Genomic DNA, 22,600 nt, shown 5'->3' with positions numbered 1-22,600 from the left:
GTTCCACTGTATTGGTGCTTGGGGGGTCTTGCTAATGCGACATAGCACCCACCAAAATTCCACCAGAATCTGAGCTGCAAAATCCAAAAATCACTCCTTCCCTTCTAAGTCCTGCCATGCACCCAACTGGTATTTTTTGGTCACATGTGAGGCATTGCCGTACTCGGGAGAAATTGGGGCACAGATTTTGGGGTGCTTTGTCTCCTTCATTCCTTGTGAAAATGAAAAATTTTGAGCCAGAACTGCATGTTTGTGTAAAAAAATGTAATTTTCCATTTTCACATCCCAGTTGTACCAAAATTGGTGAAACCCCTGGGGGTTTGAAATGTACACTATACCCCTAGATGAATTCCCTGAGGGGTGTAGTTTGCAAAATGGGGTCACTTGTGGGGGGGTTCCACTGTATTGGTGCTTGGGGGGTCTTGCTAATGCGACATAGCACCCACCAAAAAAACACCAGAATCTGAGCTGCAAAATCTAAAAATCACTCCTTCCCTTCTAAGTCCTGCCATGCACCCAACTGGTATTTTTTGGTCACATGTGAGGCATTGCCGTACTCGGGAGAAATTGGGGCACAGATTTTGGGGTGCATTGTCTCCTTCATTCCTTGTGAAAATGAAAAATTTTGAGCCAGAACTGCATGTTTGTGTAAAAAAATGTAATTTTCCATTTTCACATCCCAGTTGTACCAAAATTGGTGAAACCCCTGGGGGTTTGAAATGTACACTATACCCCTAGATGAATTCCCTGAGGGGTGTACTTTGCAAAATGGGGTGACTTGTGGGGGGGTTCCACTGTATTGGTGCTTGGGGGGTCTTGCTAATGCGACATAGCACCCACCAAAAAACCACCAGAATCTGAGCTGCAAAATCTAAAAATCACTCCTTCCCTTCTAAGTCCTGCCATGCACCCAACTGGTATTTTTTGGTCACATGTGAGGCATTGCCGTACTCTGGAGAAATTGGGGCACAGATTTTGGGGTGCATTGTCTCCTTCATTCCTTGTGAAAATGAAAAATTTTGAGCCAGAACTGCATGTTTGTGTAAAAAAATGTAATTTTCCATTTTCACATCCCAGTTGTACCAAAATTGGTGAAACCCCTGGGGGTTTGAAATGTACACTATACCCCTAGATGAATTCCCTGAGGGGTGTACTTTGCAAAATGGGGTGACTTGTGGGGGGGTTCCACTGTATTGGTGCTTTGGGAGTCTTGCTAATGCAACATAGCACCCACCATTCATTCCACCAAAATCTTTGCTGCAAAATCCAAAAATCACTCCTTCCCTTCTGAGTCCTGCCATGCACCCAACTGGTATTTTTTGGTCACATGTGAGGCATTGCCGTACTCGGGAGAAATTGGGGCACAGATTTTGGGGTGCATTGTCTCCTTCATTCCTTGTGAAAATGAAAAATTTTGAGCCAGAACTGCATGTTTGTGTAAAAAAATGTAATTTTCCATTTTCACATCCCAGTTGTACCAAAATTGGTGAAACCCCTGGGGGTTTGAAATGTACACTATACCCCTAGATGAATTCCCTGAGGGGTGTACTTTGCAAAATGGGGTGACTTGTGGGGGGGTTCCACTGTATTGGTGCTTGGGGGGTCTTGCTAATGCGACATAGCACCCACCAAAAAACCACCAGAATCTGAGCTGCAAAATCTAAAAATCACTCCTTCCCTTCTAAGTCCTGCCATGCACCCAACTGGTATTTTTTGGTCACATGTGAGGCATTGCCGTACTCTGGAGAAATTGGGGCACAGATTTTGGGGTGCATTGTCTCCTTCATTCCTTGTGAAAATGAAAAATTTTGAGCCAGAACTGCATGTTTGTGTAAAAAAATGTAATTTTCCATTTTCACATCCCAGTTGTACCAAAATTGGTGAAACCCCTGGGGGTTTGAAATGTACACTATACCCCTAGATGAATTCCCTGAGGGGTGTACTTTGCAAAATGGGGTGACTTGTGGGGGGGTTCCACTGTATTGGTGCTTTGGGAGTCTTGCTAATGCAACATAGCACCCACCATTCATTCCACCGAAATCTTTGCTGCAAAATCCAAAAATCACTCCTTCCCTTCTGAGTCCTGCCATGCACCCAACTGGTATTTTTTGGTCACATGTGAGGCATTGCCGTACTCGGGAGAAATTGGGGCACAGATTTTGGGGTGCTTTGTCTCCTTCATTCCTTGTGAAAATGAAAAATTTTGAGCCAGAACTGCATGTTTGTGTAAAAAAATGTAATTTTCCATTTTCACATCCCAGTTGTACCAAAATTGGTGAAACCCCTGGGGGTTTGAAATGTACACTATACCCCTAGATGAATTCCCTGAGGGGTGTACTTTGCAAAATGGGGTGACTTGTGGGGGGGTTCCACTGTATTGGTGCAACATAGCACCCACCATTCATTCCACCAAAATCTGTGCTGCAAAATCCAAAAATCACTCCTTCCCTTCTGAGTCCTGCCATGCACCCAACTGGTATTTTTTGGTCACATGTGAGGCATTGCCGTACTCGGGAGAAATTGGGGCACAGATTTTGGGGTGCTTTGTCTCCTTCATTCCTTGTGAAAATGAAAAATTTTGAGCCAGAACTGCATGTTTGTGTAAAAAAATGTAATTTTTCATTTTCACATCCCAGTTGTACCAAAATTGGTGAAACCCCTGGGGGTTTGAAATGTACACTATACCCCTAGATGAATTCCCTGAGGGGTGTAGATTGCAAAATGGGGTGACTTGTGGGGGAGGTTCCTAACTTTTAGCACTTATGGTGCCTAGAAACCTACATGGTGCCTAAAAAAAAATCTCATAAAAAGGAGGCTCCAAAATCAAGTAGGTGCTCCTTCTATTATGAAGCCTGTGGTTTGGTCAACGTGCACACTAGGGCCACATATAGGATATTTTTGAAAACAAAAGAATTGGGGGAATCAATTTTTAGTCACATTTCTCTAGTAAAATCTACTGTATTCGTTAGAAAAATGTATTAAAATTGAAACTCTGCAAAAAAAAGAAATTTTGAAATTTCACCTACACTTTGTTTTAATTCCTGTGAAACACCTAAAGGGTTAACAAACTTCCAAAATGCTGTTTTGAATACTGTGAGGGGTGCAGTTTTTGAAATGGCATCATTTATGGGGGTGTCTCACATACAAGTCCCTCAAAGTCACATCAGAACTGAACTGGTCCCTAAAAAAATCAGTGTTTGAAATTTTCATGAAAATTTGAGAATTTGCTATTCATATTGTAAGCCTCCTAGTGTCCAAAAAAATTAAAAGGAAGTTGAAATAATGATGGAAACATAAAGTAGACATATGGTCTATGTTAGTTATTAACTATTTTGAGTGGTATGATTATTTGTCTCACAAGCAGAAAATTTAACATTTTGCAAATTGCAAAATTTTCCATTTTTTCACGATATTTTGGTATTTTTCACAAAAAAACACAGACTGTATCGACGAAAATTTACCACTAACTTGAAGTACAATGTGTCACGAGAAAACAATCTCAAAATCACTGGGATAAGTAAAAGCAAAAAAAAGTTATCCCCACTTAAGTGAGACATGTCAGATTTGAAAAAAAGGGCTCTGTCATGAAGGCACAAACTGGCTCTGTCATGAAGGGGTTAAAGGTTTATACACCAGTGCCCTATGAAACTTCACTATATGTTTCCTATCTTTGAATCCTTCCTAACCAGGGATTTTTTGCAGAGGCGCTGCTTCCACGCACTACTAGTGCAGTTTGGGATTTTGTCCATCAATACGATATTAGAAGTAAAGAAAGAGGGGGGAAAAAGACCATCTTATTTCTATTTTTATACACATTTTTCCTTTAAGACAGAACTGGTTGAACAATTTGACTAGTACACACGGTTTCATTCTGATTAGATGTGACTTGCACTTATTATATGTCCTGCTATTTGTTACTTGTGCACACAAATCCGATTTTTTGCAAGTATCACTAAGGTTGCAGTACAGTGGTGTAAATTCATCCCAGTGGCCCGGAGGCAAGATAAATATTGGTGCCCCCCAATAGCTCAATCAGTAAGACAGGTCACGGGTTCTTCTAATACAGGGTGACAATTGTAAAAATGATGTTAGGAGGGGGGTCAGCCACTGAAGTGAAATTGAAAGATTTTATATAAGGAACTGCAAATAAATAAATAAAGCTTTCAATTATCTGATTCAAACTGGCAGGGGAGGAGAGGTGCCTCCTTTGGAGTAGCAGCCCGGCGGCCGATGACTCCATTGCCTCCCAGAGTTACACCTCTGTTGCAGTGTCAGCGGGCTGTATGTTACCACATTATTTTCATGCACATAGATAGTTAAATCACGAACATATACGATGTTTCGGAGTTTAGAGAACAAGATACAGCGCACAGCTTTTTTCTTTCAATAAAACTGCTATATTTTTGTACTCATTGCGAGTGACGTCACAGGCCGGAGCCACGTAAGGGCGTCCATAAGTGCCCACTTCTCCTGACCTGAGTGACAATGCACGGTATATAGGAGGTGAGTGTTCAAGCTTTCTGTATGTAAGCGGTTTTGAGAAAAGCCCAATAAAGGGGCTGAAACATCAACAAATAATTTGTCTGTTTGTGAATTCTTTAATTAAGTCCCAAGGGCCGAGTTCATTCATTCCATATTATTCGACCTAGCGTTGCGAGTCACTACCGAGGGCACGGGGCCCATTTAACCAGTATACCTCCTGTTTGGAACAGGGGTTGAAGCACTTGGATCATATAATTATGGACGCAGCTCCCTTCTCAGATAGCAATACTCAAGGATCCAAGGAATCCGCAATCTGTACAAACAAGATGACAAGGAGCGTCTCGCAGTGCATTAAAAAAGTATATTAATATGGGATAAAACTTCACTCCAAAAAGGTACAAACAATGCCGACTCGTACCAATGTATAACACACTGTGGGCTGGTTCCCACACTGAATAAATATCAAATACCACAGCAATGCAGCTGGGCAATGGGGCATCCGTCTGGCCACAGGTCCCACAAACGTCCACACACTGGTTTGCAATGCAGAGTCCAGGGAGACCGGAGCCCTGCTTCTGCACCACAGTGTCCGGCGCAGGCAGGGAGGCTTCCATCTCCCTGCCTGCCGCGTCCCATCAGGGGCAGCGAGCCCATGCAGCATTGAATACGGCGACAGGGAGGGCTGGCAGCGAATCCTAAACCGGATTCGCTGCACATTATGATTATTCACATTGAATACTGTCCTTAATCTTTTTCTTCTATGAAAGAGAACCTGCATTACTGCACCCGGTCTAGGGATAATCTAGAATGGCGGTCCGTGCGAGCACACGGGGTTAATTATACAATGCTGGTCTGAGATAAGCAAATACTGCTAGACAGAGGTAATAATTCAGTGTAAATGAACGGATAGGGGTGGCAGATACATCTTATGGTTTCGCTATTGGACTTTCTCGCCCGGTCTCTGTGTGTTGATTGGCACATACTTAAGGTTAAGATTCATTGAGCGCCCGCAAAGACCACACCCTCTGACAAAGTCTCCTGACGAAATGCATTAGGGCGTGGCCTGGCGTTGCGGTCTTGTCCGCTGTGACCACAAGTGTAACCGCTCCAACATCTCTGTGTGGATACGCATGCTGTAAAAGTGCGGTGGTTTAACCGCCCACTCTGGTACATTACCCTATACTTGTTTTATCCTTGGGTGCCTTTTTAATCAAAAAAACTTTATACACCATTGATATTGCACTATGGAGCGCTCTTATTTTTCCTTCTAGACGTAATCACCTGTGGAATCCAGGTGCTGAGAGCTGCCAGGTGGATTTGACCCCCGATTTTCATCGTAGTGCCCATCTTATGCAATCGCATCGCATGCAATATAGCGGCATGCAATGTGATTTTTAATTGTACAAGCACCCTAATGGGTGCTTACAATGTACCGCCGCGAGGGGACTGCTGCTGACTGTAGACAATGCTCTGTCTCGGTGACTATAACTATGCCTATTGACATGTATATTGCTTCAATGCCGCCATCAGTTGCATCCCAGTCCTAAAAAAAAAAATCGATTGAATTCTGTTTATATGGAATACATTTGACTTTAACCTTTGAAGGAGGAAGGAGTGCTGCCTAAATATGTCCATTGGATAATGTGTTTCTCTATCAATCTTTTGAGAATCCTGCACCCGATACAAATTCTACTAATGGAGTGCTATCCCTACAAGTTTCCTTATAGAAAAATCCAAGTGGTTTTTTGAATCTGCACTGTATACCTGAAGATTTCTTCAATTTATGTTTTGCTTTGTGCATTACCGTATTTTTCGGACCATAAGACACACCTTTTCTCCCCAAAAAAGTGGGTGGAAAAGCATGTGCGTCTTATGGAGCGAATACGTTGATGAGCCAGTGCAGTTTCACCACGCCGGGACTGCTCTCTGCTGCCCGGCATCTGAGTGCTGGAGCAGCAAGGTCAGGTCGGCAGCAGGTCCCTGCAGTGTATGTGATATCAGTGGCGGGGTCCCTGCGGCGGATGAGAACTAGTAGTTCCCATCTGCTGCAGGGGCCCCCCGCTTATATCATGTACACCGCAGGAAGTGGCTTAGCTAGGGGCACCCGCATACCTAGGAACCGGGAAGCGGCGTCTGTGGCCTGAGACAGCAGAGAGAGAGCGGGCGGCTGAAGACCTGGGATTACAGATGGCCTAAAGCACCGTACGGTACGTACAGTATCCGCTCCCAGTGATAGCCCTGTGGATATAATTATCCTGTGTTACACCAGCGTCCCCGCTCTCCCGGCCATGTCTCTCCACTCTCTCACCAGCATCCCCGCTCTCCCGGCCATGGTCACATGCTGCAATTCACTGCCGTATCTCGCAAGCTCTAGTACCCGCCTGCTGCTGGTCAGATAGCGAATATAAACAAGGGCTGCATTGCGTGTCATGTACTCCTGGTAGGAGGGGACAGCCTGCTGCCAGTCACATGTCCTGCCCACACGCTTATTTATATAATGCAGCACTGTTGGCATAGTGGCTAGTATTGCTACCTCCACGCCTTCAAGGTCGCTGATTCAATTCTTGACCCAGAGGGGAATTCAATTGTGGGTGAATAGGCTTCACCCTGCTGAATTGGTGTTACCCCTTAAGAACCTCACGTGGTGGGATCCTACGAAAGTGTTCCCTACCCCATGTATGATAATCTGCTGACTTCTATTAGCCACATGAGTGTCCATGTAACAGAGCAATAGGGCATAATATGTGCAGTTTGTGAATTGCTAATCCTATATTAGCTGTGAAGCACTTTGGTTACACTATTTGGGTTCAGAATATTTTTTTCCTCCTCTTAAACTAGGTGCATCTTATGGTCAGGTGCGTCTTATAGAGCGAAAAATACGGTCATTTGTTTCTTGTATATATTATCGACACTATTGAATATCTGTAAATACTGTGTGTTGTTATGGAAGCAAGTATTGGTGATGTAACTGGCACTAAGAGATTCTTAGAGAAAATGTTATTTACTGATACCTCCCAATTAGCTTTTGATGTCGATAACCCTGATGAGATATATAAAGATTGGTGGAGCTTGAATTACATGGGCTCACCGAATTACATGGGCTCACCATATCACAATATCATAAAGACAAATTGTTACCCAGGGGATTTGCAACTGATGGCAAAGACATTTTTGGACCGTGGTTACGAGAAAGCTGAAGTAGATATGGCAGTCAATAAGTGCATGGAGATAGAGAGACACTGCTATCTCCAAGTCTCAAATCCAAAACCAACAACCTGGAGAGGGTGGTATTTCCAACCACGCACTCAACATTATCAGGATCGATTAAAGCAGCCATTACAAAGAACTGGCAAATCATTAGCACGGAACTGGTGATTGGACCAGATTGTCAACATGTTTAACTATAAGAGGAGCCCAAATATTAGACAACAGATAACATATTCTGATATCAGTCCATCAACCAGCACAAACAAGACATGGCTCAACAGACCTATGGGTGCCTACAAATGCACAGGTTGTGCAAACTGTCCATACCTGACCACAGGTACGCATTTCCTCCAACCTAATACAGGGACACGACATAAATTATTCCATCGACTCAATTGAGAATCTAAATTCATCATCTAAGTCATTGTCTGTCCCTGTGGGAAAACCTATGTACGGAAGACCATCAGAATGGTGAAGGAATGCATTGCTATGCACAGGTCCTCAATCAAAAAAGCGTTAATGGGTGTAGATTCAAGCACACAACCAGTGGCTCGACATTATTACACAGCTGGACATTCTTTAAAAGACTTTACTTTCATGCCAATGGATCCATATACCGCCATTAAGGAGAGGTGGTGATAGGCATAAACTCCTTCTACAAAGAGAGTGTCAATGGATACGCAAGCTTAATGCATTGTCACCAGTAGGCCTCAACGAGGAGTTTTCTTTATCGGTGTATCTGTGATTATATCTAACCTGGCTTTACAAGATGAATTAGATACACAGATAGGCAAAAATATTTGTGTACAGTATATCTCTTGAATTCGTCTCATTTTTTCTATTTTTCTCTTTTTTTCAATAAGCAACTTTTTTGCTTATGACATTCTCCATAACAATGACTATGTTAATTTTTGTATGTACATATTTTTTGGTTACAACATGTTTTGTAAGTTAATCTTAAATCACTAACAGTTCTAGGGTGGGGCTGGTATTAGGGATCGCCCTGTCTTTTCCCTTAACCTTATGTCCACCTCCATTCCACCCTGTAGTCCTCCTCTGTCTGCCCACCTGCATGTGTATCAAAAGCACCTTGTCTGGTCGTGAGCAGACTACGCCTACATTTGTGCCCCGATGAGACCCGGCTCTGACACTGCTGCAGAGATGTAGTGGTGGTCAGTTGCTGCGGGTCACCAGGGCGCGATAATTGCGTAACCGTACACGCGATTGATGCTATACATTTATATAGCCCTCGGGGTGTTGATGCGGCTGTCCTTTCCCGACCATACCCGGCTCTACCTCCAGTACGGAGTTGTGCTGTTTGTTAGTTGCTGCGGGTTACCGGGACAATGGATGTATATAGCCGTGTCACCCCATGGGCGGTACCTATCCTTTGCATTGACAGCGGCTCTGAGTGTTCAGAGTCCACCGCTAGAGATAATGCGCATGTGCTGAGTGTGCCACTGTTCTCTGTTGAGATTGTAGACAAGTTGTCTAGCTTCCAGTTGCTAGGCAACGCCTGACGTATGCATGCTGGATACTCCTTATATGGAGATCCGTTGGGCGTCCCTAATTATCAGCAAACCCAATGACTGTTATATTGATTTAATCCACACAGTTGTTTCTGATTTATTCAATCTGGTGAACTCATTTAATGTGGGTCGGTCCAGGAAGATGGCTGTATTAGCCGAAAGGTCCCGTTGACTGCTGCTGACTGTATACAATGCTCTTTCTTGGTGACTATAACTATGCCTATTGACATGTATATTGCTTCAATGCCGCCATAAGTTGCATCCCATTCCTAAAAAATAAAAAAAGTCGATGGAATTCTGTTTATATGGAATAAATTTGACTTTAACCTTTGAAGGAGGAAGGAGTGCTGCCTAAATAGGTCCCATTGGATATTGTGTTTATCAATCTTTTGAGGATCCTGCACCCTCTACAAATTCTACTAATGAGTGCTATCCCTACAAGAGATATATATATAGATATATATATATATAGATATATATATATATAGATATATATATAGATATATATATAGATATATATATCTATATATATATATATATATATATATATATATATATATATATAGATATATAGATATATATATATATATATATAGATATATATATATATACATATATATATATATATATATATATATATATACATACATACATACATACATACATACATACATACATACATACATACATATACACACACACACACACACACACACACACTAGGCTATTCATTGCGACCTACGGCCGCTCTTCACACCGTTGTAAGGGGCTGCATCCCGTTAATTTGTATGAAAGATGCCTGTATTGCAAGTTGAGTTATAGGTGAAATGTGTTAAATAGAGAGCATATGATGTGGAAGGGGGTGTGTATTGTTTTGTTTAATTAAAAAGGATTACAGAGTAAGATGTACATTGATAGTGTGGAGGGTACAGTGACAATTGTGGGTGTGGGGGGGGGATGCGTGTTTATGTGTGTGTGTGCAAGGTAGTAGGGTGTTTGAGTCACAGGGTTTTGCCAATGCTCCCTGTAGTCACCCTTCTATTCCTCATTAACTCCAGTGACACCTAGTGGATGAAGGGGAAATAACAGAATGAAAGTGAGATCAATGCTGTAAAGACAGAGTGTGTGGGGGGAGGATCCCAAACCAACCAATCAGCTTCAGTCATGTATCTAACCTGATTGGTTGCTAAGGGCAAGTACGCCACTTTGTCTCACGCCTAAAATACATCCAGATTGAGGTTGGGGATATAAAAAGGAGGCAACAGACCAGAAGGAGATTCCATGTACAGGACACATGGTTGTCAGCAGATAATGTATACACTGTAACCCAACAACTGGCGCTGAGCAGAGAAGGGGAACATTGGGATCAGGGACTGATATGTAGCTCTCCTGTAACAATGCAGTACAATGTGGATATAGAGCTGTGGTCAGGATAACGGGAGGGCACTAGAATTGATGGACTGGTGAGTGCTGCAGCTACAATCTATAAAAGGACACATCTAAGTCTCACTTTCCTGACAGCAACAAATACGACACAAAATACGACAACTACACTAATCACAATATAACCAACACAAACCCTGTGTTCTCCAACAAATCACCAGGTCACTGCTACCTTTGTATCTGCAGTATTTGCCTCTCCAGAGGGACAGACATTGTAGCGGCCACAGAGGGTACACATGGCTTATACGTGTCCACAGACATTGTAGCGGCCACAGAGGGTACACATGGCTTATACGTGTCCACAGACGTTGTACCGGCCACAGAGGGTACACATGGCTTATACGTGTCCACAGACATTGTAGCGGCCACAGAAGGTACACATGGCTTATACGTGTCCACAGACATTGTAGTGGCCACAGAAGGTACACATGGCTTATACGTGTCCACAGACATTGTAGCGGCCACAGAGGGTACACATGGCTTATACGTGTCCACAGACATTGTAGCGGCCACAGAAGGTACACATGGCTTATACGTGTCCACAGACATTGTAGCGGCCACAGAGGGTACACATGGCTTACACGTGTCCACAGACATTGTAGTGGCCACAGAAGGTACACATGGCTTATACGTGTCCACAGACATTGTAGCGGCCACAGAAGGTACACATGGCTTATACGTGTCCACAGACATTGTAGCGGCCACAGAGGGTACACATGGCTTACACGTGTCCACAGACATTGTAGTGGCCACAGAGGGTACACATGGCTTATACGTGTCCACAGACGTTGTACCGGCCACAGAGGGTACACATGGCTTATACGTGTCCACAGACATTGTAGCGGCCACAGAGGGTACACATGGCTTATACGTGTCCACAGACGTTGTAGCGGCCACAGAGGGTACACATGGCTTATACGTGTCCACAGACATTGTAGCGGCCACAGAGGGTACACATGGCTTATACGTGTCCACAGACGTTGTAGCGGCCACAGAGGGTACACATGGCTTATACGTGTCCACAGACATTGTAGCGGCCACAGAGGGTACACATGGCTTATACGTGTCCACAGACGTTGTAGCGGCCACAGAGGGTACACATGGCTTATACGTGTCCACAGACGTTGTACCGGCCACAGAGGGTACACATGGCTTACACGTGTCCACAGACATTGTAGCGGCCACAGAGGGTACACATGGCTTATACGTGTCCACAGACATTGTAGCGGCCACAGAGGGTACACATGGCTTATACGTGTCCACAGACATTGTAGCGGCCACAGAGGGTACACATGGCTTATACGTGTCCACAGACGTTGTAGCGGCCACAGAGGGTACACATGGCTTATACGTGTCCACAGACGTTGTACCGGCCACAGAGGATACACATGGCTTATACGTGTCCACAGACGTTGTACCGGCCACAGAGGGTACACATGGCTTATACGTGTCCACAGACATAGTAGCGGCCACAGAAGGTACACATGGCTTATACGTGTCCACAGACATTGTAGCGGCCACAGAGGGTACACATGGCTTATACGTGTCCACAGACATTGTAGCGGCCACAGAGGGTACACATGGCTTATACGTGTCCACAGACGTTGTAGCGGCCACAGAGGGTACACATGGCTTATACGTGTCCACAGACGTTGTAGCGGCCACAGAGGGTACACATGGCTTATACGTGTCCACAGACGTTGTAGCGGCCACAGAGGGTACACATGGCTTACACGTGTCCACAGACATTGTAGCGGCCACAGAGGGTACACATGGCTTATACGTGTCCACAGACATTGTAGCGGCCACAGAGGGGACACATGGCTTACACGTGTCCACAGACATTGTAGCGGCCACAGAGGGTACACATGGCTTACACGTGTCCACAGACATTGTAGCGGCCACAGAGGGTACACATGGCTTATACGTGTCCACAGACGTTGTAGCGGCCACAGAGGGTACACATGGCTTATACGTGTCCACAGACGTTGTACCGGCCACAGAGGGTACACATGGCTTACACGTGTCCACAGACATTGTAGCGGCCACAGAGAGTACACATGGCTTATACGTGTCCACAGACGTTGTAGCTGCCACAGAGGGTACACATGGCTTATACGTGTCCACAGACGTTGTACCGGCCACAGAGGGTACACATGGCTTATACGTGTCCACAGACATTGTAGCGGCCACAGAGGGTACACATGGCTTATACGTGTCCACAGACATTGTAGCGGCCACAGAGGGTACACATGGCTTACACGTGTCCACAGACATTGTAGCGGCCACAGAGGGTACACATGGCTTACACGTGTCCACAGACATTGTAGCGGCCACAGAGGGTACACATGGCTTACACGTGTCCACAGACATTGTAGCGGCCACAGAGGGTACACATGGCTTACACGTGTCCACAGACATTGTAGCGGCCACAGAGAGTACACATGGCTTACACGTGTCCACAGACATTGTAGCGGCCACAGAAGGTACACATGGCTTATAGGTGTCCACAGACATTGTAGCGGCCACAGAGGGTACACATGGCTTATACGTGTCCACAGACATTGTAGCGGCCACAGAGGGTACACATGGCTTATACGTGTCCACAGACGTTGTACCGGCCACAGAGGGTACACATGGCTTACACGTGTCCACAGACATTGTAGCGGCCACAGAGGGTACACATGGCTTACACGTGTCCACAGACATTGTAGCGGCCACAGAGGGTACACATGGCTTACACGTGTCCACAGACATTGTAGCGGCCACAGAGGGTACACATGGCTTACACGTGTCCACAGACATTGTAGCGGCCACAGAGGGTACACATGGCTTACACGTGTCCACAGACATTGTAGCGGCCACAGAGAGTAGAGAGTACACATGGCTTATACGTGTCCACAGACATTGTAGCGGCCACAGAAGGTACACATGGCTTATAGGTGTCCACAGACATTGTAGCGGCCACAGAGGGTACACATGGCTTACACGTGTCCACAGACATTGTAGCGGCCACAGAGGGTACACATGGCTTATACGTGTCCACAGACATTGTAGCGGCCACAGAGGGTACACATGGCTTACACGTGTCCACAGACATTGTAGCGGCCACAAAGGGTACACATGGCTTACACGTGTCCACAGACATTGTAGCGGCCACAGAGGGTAAACATGGCTTATACGTGACCACAGACATTGTAGCGGCCACAGAGGGTACACATGGCTTACACGTGTCCACAGACATTGTAGCGGCCACAGAGGGTACACATGGCTTATACGTGTCCACAGACATTGTAGCGGCCACAGAGGGTACACATGGCTTACACGTGTCCACAGACATTGTAGCGGCCACAGAGAGTACACATGGCTTATACGTGTCCACAGACATTGTAGCGGCCACAGAAGGTACACATGGCTTATACGTGTCCACAGACATTGTAGCAGCCACAGAAGGTACACATGGCTTACACGTGTCCACAGACATTGTAGCGGACACAGAGGGTACACATGGCTTACACGTGTCCACAGACATTGTAGCGGCCACAGAGAGTACACATGGCTTATACGTGTCCACAGACATTGTAGCAGCCACAGAAGGTACAAATGGCTTATACGTGTCCACAGACATTGTAGCGGCCACAAAGGGTACACATGGCTTACACGTGTCCACAGACATTGTAGCGGCCACAGAGGGTACACATGGCTTATACGTGTCCACAGACATTGTAGCGGCCACAGAAGGTACACATGGCTTATACGTGTCCACAGAAGGCACACATGGCTTATACGTGTCCACAGACGTTGTACCAGCCACAGAAGGCACACATGACTGATATGTATAAACAAACACCCAGTAACTAAGAAGAGTCTGGTCTCTTGGCCGTTACCTTTTGGCGGGGTTGGTGCCTTTCTTAGGTGTTGGGACAAGTATTTGCAGTGTTTTTGACTTGTAGGATGTTTCTACCTTGTCCGATCGTTTCCTTTGGTTCTCTTCCACACTAAGAACAAAAGGTTAAACTTAGAAATCTGGGAAATCGGAAAACTGTCATAGCCATTAATGCACGTAACGGAAAACTTTCAAGTTTCTCAACAGAAAACAGATTTTCTAATTTTTTTTTCAATTAGAAATTGGAAGAGACCTGGAGGCAAAGCAATATGAGAACATTATACAGATCTACATACTGACCGTTTGTGCAGGTAGGGTCCAACAGTGCACAGACATCATACGGTCACAGGTTACACCAGGGGGTGGGCAATAATTTCAGCTGGGGGGCCGCTTAACACTTCCAGTAAATGTTCAAGGGCCGCACTCAGGAAAAGTGGGTGTGGCCATGCAAAGTAGGTGTGGTCACACAAATAGGGGGTTTTCTTAAGTGTATAGGGGGTTTCCTTAAGTGTAATGCTAAAGGGGGTGTGCTCACACAAATAGGGGGTTTCCTTAAGCGTAAATACACCTTATACACATTTAAAAGCACTTGATTAAAAAGGGTTGAGATTACCTGAAGGGTAAAAAAGGGGCAAACTAGATGGGCTAAATTGTTCTTATCTGCAGTAAAATTCTATGTTTCTATGACTAGTCCAAGGTTGCAGTGGCAAGAAATATGTAGCTACAGGAGCCATGTATACAGGAGTCCAGAGCACCCCAGAAAGCAGCAGCGATATTATTGAGAGCAGGGCCCGTATGCCACACTACCAAAGCAAACGGTACTAAGAAGCCTGGAGATAACACAAAGTCAGAAAACATATTCGGCCCATAAGGTAGCTAGTTATATAGGCAACAGAAGCGGCAGGCTCATCAAGGACCTTGGTATTATTGCAAGGGATTGTCGTAGTCTTGTCGCCAATATCAGGTGTCTCCTGAGAGAGTTGGCTACCTCTGATATAGAAGCTAGAGACTGTTAATAATAAGAAGGTGATTAGCAGTACAAGAATAGCAAGAGCCAGAAGATGTGGATACCAGTACCAGCAATAAAGAGCCCAATTGTGCAGGTGTGAAACCGTGTACTGAATGTTACAGCAATTGCTTCATTCTCACCATGTGGAGGTATGCAGCAAGGAGGCCCTAAGATGGTGCAGGATGCCCTCAGACCGCCGGGCACAGCAGCAAGCCAGGTGATACCAGACCCGCACATACTGCTTTACATGGAGGAGGAACCCAGCGGTTGAAGGATCCTCCTACTACGGACCTCGCTGGAGCCAGTTGAAGGTGCTGCCTCGGTAACTATGTCCTCCCCCATCCAGCACCCCAAGGGGAAGCCAGGAGAGGTAGCGGCCTGCATAGCTGCCTCAGTCACGCCGCCGATGCCCGACTGCGCCCGCCCCGCACAGCATTAACTGGGAGTGTGGGAGGGGACGCGGTCACGCTGCGGTGGACCAACCAATGGCGTGAAGGCAGCTGCCGCGTGACCGCGTCCCCTCCCACACTCCCAGTAATGCTGTGCGGGGAAGGTGCAGTCGGACATCGGCGGCGGCATTACACTTTAGCTGAGCCGCTTGTCAATTAACTGGAAGGCTTAAGTGTAATGCTGCTGCCGATGTCCGACTGCACCCGCCACGCACAGCATTACTGGGAGTGTGGGAGGGGACGCGGTCACGCGGCAGCTGCCTTCACACCTTTGGTTGGTCCGCCGCAGCGTGACCGCGTCCCCTCCCACACTCTCAGTTAATGCTGTGCGGGGCGGGTGCTGTCGGACTTCGGCGGCGGCATGATTACACTTAAGCCTTCCAGTTAACTGACAAGCGGCTCAGCTAGTCGGGCCGATTGTCATTGTGATATAGGTCCACGCGGCGGGCCAGACCTGAGAGGCTCGCGGGCCGCCTGTTGCCCACCCCTGGGTTACACCCTCAGTAAAATCCGTAAACAGGTTGTCTCTGAGAGCATTGCGGCCGCCTTTCTGGTGTACCACAGTTACCAGAACGGAAGCCTACACTGCCTCGTACATTATATGGGCTGATGGGAATAGGGGTTGATGGGAATATGGGTAACAGAGGGGAATCTTACACCACCTCGTACATTATAGGGGCCAATGAGATGATAGGTACCAGAACGGAAGCCTACACCGCCTCCTACATTATAGGGGCTGATGGAATTATGGGTAACGAGGAGAAGCCTACACCGTCTCATACATTATAGAGCTTGATGGGATGATGGGTACCAGAGGAGAAGCCTACACCGCTTCATACATTGTAGGTTTTGATGGGATTATGGGTAAAAGAGGGGAAGCCTACACCGCCTTGAACATTATAGGGGCTGATGGGAATAGGGGTTGATTGGAATATGGGTAACAAGAGGGGAATCTTACACCACCTCGTACATTATAGGGGCCAATGAGATGATAGGTAACAGAACGGAAGCCTACACCGCCTCCTACATTATAGGGGCTGATGGAATTATGGGTAACGAGGAGAAGCCTACACCGTCTCGTACATTATAGAGCTTGATGGGATGATGGGTACCAGAGGAGAAGGCTACACCGCCTCGTACATTATAGGGGCTGATGGCAATATGGGTAAAGGGGGGGGGGGGGGGGAGCCAACACCGCCTCGTACATTATAGGGGCTGATGGCAATAAGGGTAACGGGGGAGGGGGGGGGGGGGGGAGAAGCCTACACCGCTTCATACATTGTAGGTTTTGATGGGATTATGGGTAAAAGAGGGGAAGCCTACACCGCCTTGAACATTATAGGGGCTGATGGGAATAGGGGTTGATTGGAATATGGGTAACAAGAGGGGAATCTTACACCACCTCGTACATTATAGGGGCCAATGAGATGATAGGTACCAGAACGGAAGCCTACACCGCCTCCTACATTATAGGGGCTGATGGAATTATGGGTAACGAGGAGAAGCCTACACCGTCTCGTACATTATAGAGCTTGATGGGATGATGGGTACCAGAGGAGAAGGCTACACCGCCTCGTACATTATAGGGGCTGATGGCAATAAGGGTAACGGGGGGGGGAGGAGAAGCCTACACCGCTTCATACATTGTAGGTTTTGATGGGATTATGGGTAAAAGAGGGGAAGCCTACACCGCCTTGAACATTATAGGGGCTGATGGAACTAAGGGTACCAGAACAGAAGCCTACACCGCCTCGAACATTATAGGGATTGATGGGATGATGGGTACCAGAGGAGAAGGCTACACCGCCTCGTACATTATAGGGGCTGATGGCAATATGGGTAAAGGGGGGGGGGGGGGGGAGCCAACACCGCCTCGTACATTATAGGGGCTGATGGCAATAAGGGTAACGGGGGAGGGGGGGGGGGGGGGGGGGAGAAGCCTACACCGCTTCATACATTGTAGGTTTTGATGGGATTATGGGTAAAAGAGGGGAAGCCTACACCGCCTTGAACATTATAGGGGCTGATGGGAATAGGGGTTGATTGGAATATGGGTAACAAGAGGGGAATCTTACACCACCTCGTACATTATAGGGGCCAATGAGATGATAGGTACCAGAACGGAAGCCTACACCGCCTCCTACATTATAGGGGCTGATGGAATTATGGGTAACGAGGAGAAGCCTACACCGTCTCGTACATTATGGAGCTTGATGGGATGATGGGTACCAGAGGAGAAGGCTACACCGCCTCGTACATTATAGGGGCTGATGGCAATAAGGGTAACGGGGGGGGGAGGAGAAGCCTACACCGCTTCATACATTGTAGGTTTTGATGGGATTATGGGTAAAAGAGGGGAAGCCTACACCGCCTTGAACATTATAGGGGCTGATGGAACTAAGGGTACCAGAACAGAAGCCTACACCGCCTCGAACATTATAGGGATTGATGGGATTATGGGTAACCGAGGAGAAGCGTATATTATAGGGCCTGATGGGATGATGGGTAACAGATGGGAAACCTACACCGCCTCATACATTATAGGGGCCAATGAGATGAGGAGTAACAAAAGGGTAGCCTACACTGCCTCATATATTATAGGGATTGATGGGATTATGGGTAACAGAAGGGAAGCCTATACCGCCTCAAACATTATAGGGGCCAATGAGATGATAGGTACCAATGAGATGATAGGTACCAGAACAGAAGCCTACACCGCCTTGTACGTTATAGGGGCCAATGAGATGAGGAGTAACAAAGGGGAAGCCTACACTGCCTCATATATTATAGGGATTGATGGGATTATGGGTAACAGAAGGGAAGCCTATACCGCCTCGTACATTGAAAAAGAGAAAAAGACCTGCACCATATAATGTACTAGGATGCCAATGATTTGTGGATGGAAATAATTTTTCAACAGAGGGGGATTTTATATATATATTATTCCTCTCCAATTGTGGGTGCTCTCAACTGATTTAGAATATGACTTGAATGAAAAAAAGAGAAATTTTAAACTAGGATGCACTCCTCATCCACCTTGTCCCGTGGGACCTAAAAAGTGTATAATGTATGATAGTATCTTTATTAGTTGACGATTAAAGGTAAAAAGCCATCCTTTTAATTTATATGTTGGTCAATTGTATTAATTGTTTCTGACCTGATATATTATGTCCCTGTATAAGGGATATCGATGGCGAAGTATAAAGACAAAGTAATGACTATAGAATAGAAAGAAAATAAGAAGATTAAAATCTGTAAACTGTTAATTGAGTCTGGTTTATTCTGGTACTTTTGTTGGTAAGTAGCAGTGTTATTATACCAGTGTGTGCCTTTTTTATAGAGCGATATAGGGCCGCTGTGTGTGCTGTATTATGTGCTAGATCTGTATCACTTCAGCCTGTACAGTATGTGCTGCACATACTTTTTGTACTAGGTACACATCGTATCGGATCGCAGTGCATGCACACTGCATGCACTAGGGATCCGATGTGTGCTAATTAAGTCCCAAACGGATGTGTCACCAGGATGGAGAAAGGGGTTCTAACAGTAAGTTCTGACAAAAATCCCCTTTTCTTTGTCGTCCATCCTGGTGACACAGCTTGACCTTGGGACGTTCAAGAGCCGGTCCTTTGGGAGGGTACGCTCAGACTTGTAGATCTCAACGCTGCTCATCCAAAATGAAGCGACCTCTGACGCAAACTCATGGAACATGTAAAATTTGGTAAATTTGTGAATGGAGGACCACGTGGCAGCCCTCCACAATTGCAGGCAACATGCCGTAGCCCCATGAAGCACAGCCCAAAAGCAGGCAACCGACCTGGTGGTATGGGCCTTGATTCTGGAGGGAATCAATCTGCCCACTTTAGTGTAAGCAAAAGCAATGACCGACCTTAACCACCTAGCAATGGTCTGCTTAGAAGCTGGCCACCCTCTCTTATGTACATCTTAAAGTACGAACAACAAGTCAGATTTTCTAAAATCCTTCACTCTGTCCAAATAAATGCGCAATGCGCGAACCACATCCAACTTTTTTAGTTTGTCCCTGTTTCTAGCCTCCTCTGGAGGATTAAGCACTGGAAAATGATCTCTTGGTTCAAATGGAACCCCGACAACCTTCGGTAAAAATGTTGGTACCGTCTTTAAGACGGCCATGTCTGAAGAGCCGTGAATACCAGGGAAAAGGTCCAAAGGACAACTGGAGGAAAAAAGGGTGGCTGAATATGCAGGACACACTGCATGAATGTGCGGACATGCGGCAAGAACGCCAACTTACTATGGAACAAGATGGACAAAAGCCGAAACATGTACCTTCAAAGAAGAGAAGCGCAATACGGCCTCCAGGCCCTTTTGCAAGAAGAATATAATCCTGGCCAAGAGGTAAATTTTAGGATTAAAACAGTAAGCACGACACAAGGCAAAGTACGCCTGCCAGATGCGATGGTAAGCACCGGCAGAAGGTTTGCGTACCCTGAACCTCGTTTAAATTAATCTACAGTTAAAGCCTCTGGCTCTTAAGAGGGAGGTCTCAATAGCCACTCCTTCATAGCCAGACCCCCAAATCTGGGTGTAGACACGGGCCCCGAGAGAGCAGGTCGGGGTGTAGAGGTAGACAGATTGGAGGGGCCACTGACCAGGCCTGCAGATCCCAAAACCAGATCCGTCTGGGACAATTGGGAGCCACCAGGATCAACATGCTGCCCTCCCCCTTCAGCTTGCGGATCACTATAAGGATCGAAATCGGAGGAAAGGCGAACAGAGCAAACGGCCACAAGGCATCCACCATGCAATCCCCTGGGTCGCGAGTCCTGAACCCGTATAGAGTGACCTTGTTTTTGTGGCACGACGCCATCAAGTCCGCCTCGGGTCTACACCATCGGAGTACCAGCATCTTGAACACCTGCGGATGAAGGGCCCATTCGCCGGCATACAGAGTCTGACGGCTCAGGAAGTCCGCTTCCCAGTTGAGAACTCCTGGGATAAAGAAAGATCGCTGAAAGACCTGGGAACTTCTCCGCCCATTGAAAGATGCGGGCGGTCTCCACCTTGGCAGCTCGACTGCGAGTGCCGCCCTGGTGGTTGCTATAAGCCACCGTCGTCTCATTGTCCAACTGGACCTGCATTGGGCAACCTCTGAGCCAGGGATCCACTGAGCAAAGGGCCCAGAAGACTGCCCTCAGTTCAAGGACATTGATGGGTAGCCGGCTTTACTGTGAGTTCCACAGACCCTGGAAGGATCACTGACAATTCACCGCTCCCCACCCACATAGGCTGGCATCCGTGGTGAGGAGTCCACTCTTTGATCCAAAATGGTCTCCCCACTGTGAGGTTCTGGTCCAGAAGCCACCAGCAGAGTCAGATACAAACTTCCGGGCATAATGTCATCAGCTGTGACCGGAGGCTGGTGTAGGATCCTGACCACTTGGTGAAGATCTCTCGCTGAAGCAGACAGGAGTGTAAATTGAGCGTATTCTGCCATGTTGACGGTCGATACCATCAACCCCAAGACCCTCATGCAGGCATGAACCGACACCCGTCTATGTGAGAGAAGACCTCGAAAGCAGGACTCCAGTATCCGGCGACGGTCTTCCGGAAGGGATACCCATCTGACACACCGCATCCAACGGAGCTCCCAGATGTATCATAGTATGTGCGGGAACCATGGATGACTTGGGCCAATAGAAAGCCGAGCCTCTCTGAGACGAAGGGACTGGCACTATGACTCCGGATTGCAGGAGCTTCTGCATGGACTGCTCCAGAGACATGAAATTTTCTAAGTCCTTTGGAGAACTTGTGGAAAAGACGACATTTGGGGGACGCCGCCGGATGTAGCCTCGGGAGACATCACCCTGAACCCATGCGTCTGTCGTGGATACATCCTCCCACCTTGGGATCCACCAGTCATGCTGAGGATTTGTTCTCCAGGCCCAGGGATGCTTACCTTTGGGTTTGGAGGACCTGGCAACTTGGGGTTGTGTCCTAGAAAAGGAATGGCCCCTACCTCTGCCCTGGAAGCGAAAGGGTTGGCTACCCCAGGTAGCCTGGAAGGTAGCCCGGGGAAGTTTCATCGGAGCGCAATGTATAAAAGCTGCCTTGGAGGTTGCTACTATTTTATCTAGTTCAGACCCAAACAGAAATGAACCCTCAAAGGGAAGCGGCGCTAAGGCTTTTTTGGAGTCAGGGTCCACCTTCCAAGAGGCAGCCACAAAGATCGCCACGCTGCGACTGCTGAAGCAGACACAAGAAGAAAGGGTGGCCGCATCAATTGCCGTCTCGCCTAAATAGAGGGCAGCTTTTCAATAGCAGGCAGAAGGTTCTCTGCTGGCATGCCCGCAGATGTGTCAGCTGGGAGAGTAGTTGGCCATTCAACCATGGCCTTAGCCACCCAGGCTGCCAGGGTAGGTCAAGCAAAGGCCCCTGCAGTAGTGTAGATAAGCTTAAGGAAGTTTTCCCACTTCAAAATCAGCAGGGTCCTTAAGACGCGCAGCGTAGACAATCTCACAAGCCACATGCACTTTTACCATAGGAGCAGTTTCAAACCATACTCTATCCTACTGAGGAAGGGGGTAAAAAAGGGAGGTTAACCCTAGGTAGGGTA

General features: G+C 46.7%; 1 protein-coding gene across 2 annotated transcripts in view; it reads right to left on the bottom strand.

The window, feature by feature from the left end:
- Positions 1-22,600, bottom strand: part of ORC1 (origin recognition complex subunit 1) — a 183,318-nt gene that overhangs the window by 79,341 nt on the left and 81,377 nt on the right. Inside the window, exon 7 of one of the 2 annotated variants that reach the window (XM_083157933.1) lies at positions 14,549-14,659. The exons of the other annotated variant lie outside the window; for it this stretch is intronic. Coding sequence (XP_083014059.1) covers positions 14,549-14,659 — 111 coding nt within the window. The remainder of the gene's footprint in view (positions 1-14,548; positions 14,660-22,600) is intronic. 2 annotated transcript variants of the gene reach the window in all.

This window comes from Crinia signifera, chromosome 8 (assembly GCF_055691185.1).
Source record: "Crinia signifera chromosome 8, ASM5569118v1, whole genome shotgun sequence".
Lineage (NCBI taxonomy): Eukaryota > Metazoa > Chordata > Amphibia > Anura > Myobatrachidae > Crinia > Crinia signifera.
This window is presented reverse-complemented; position numbering and strand designations above follow the sequence as displayed.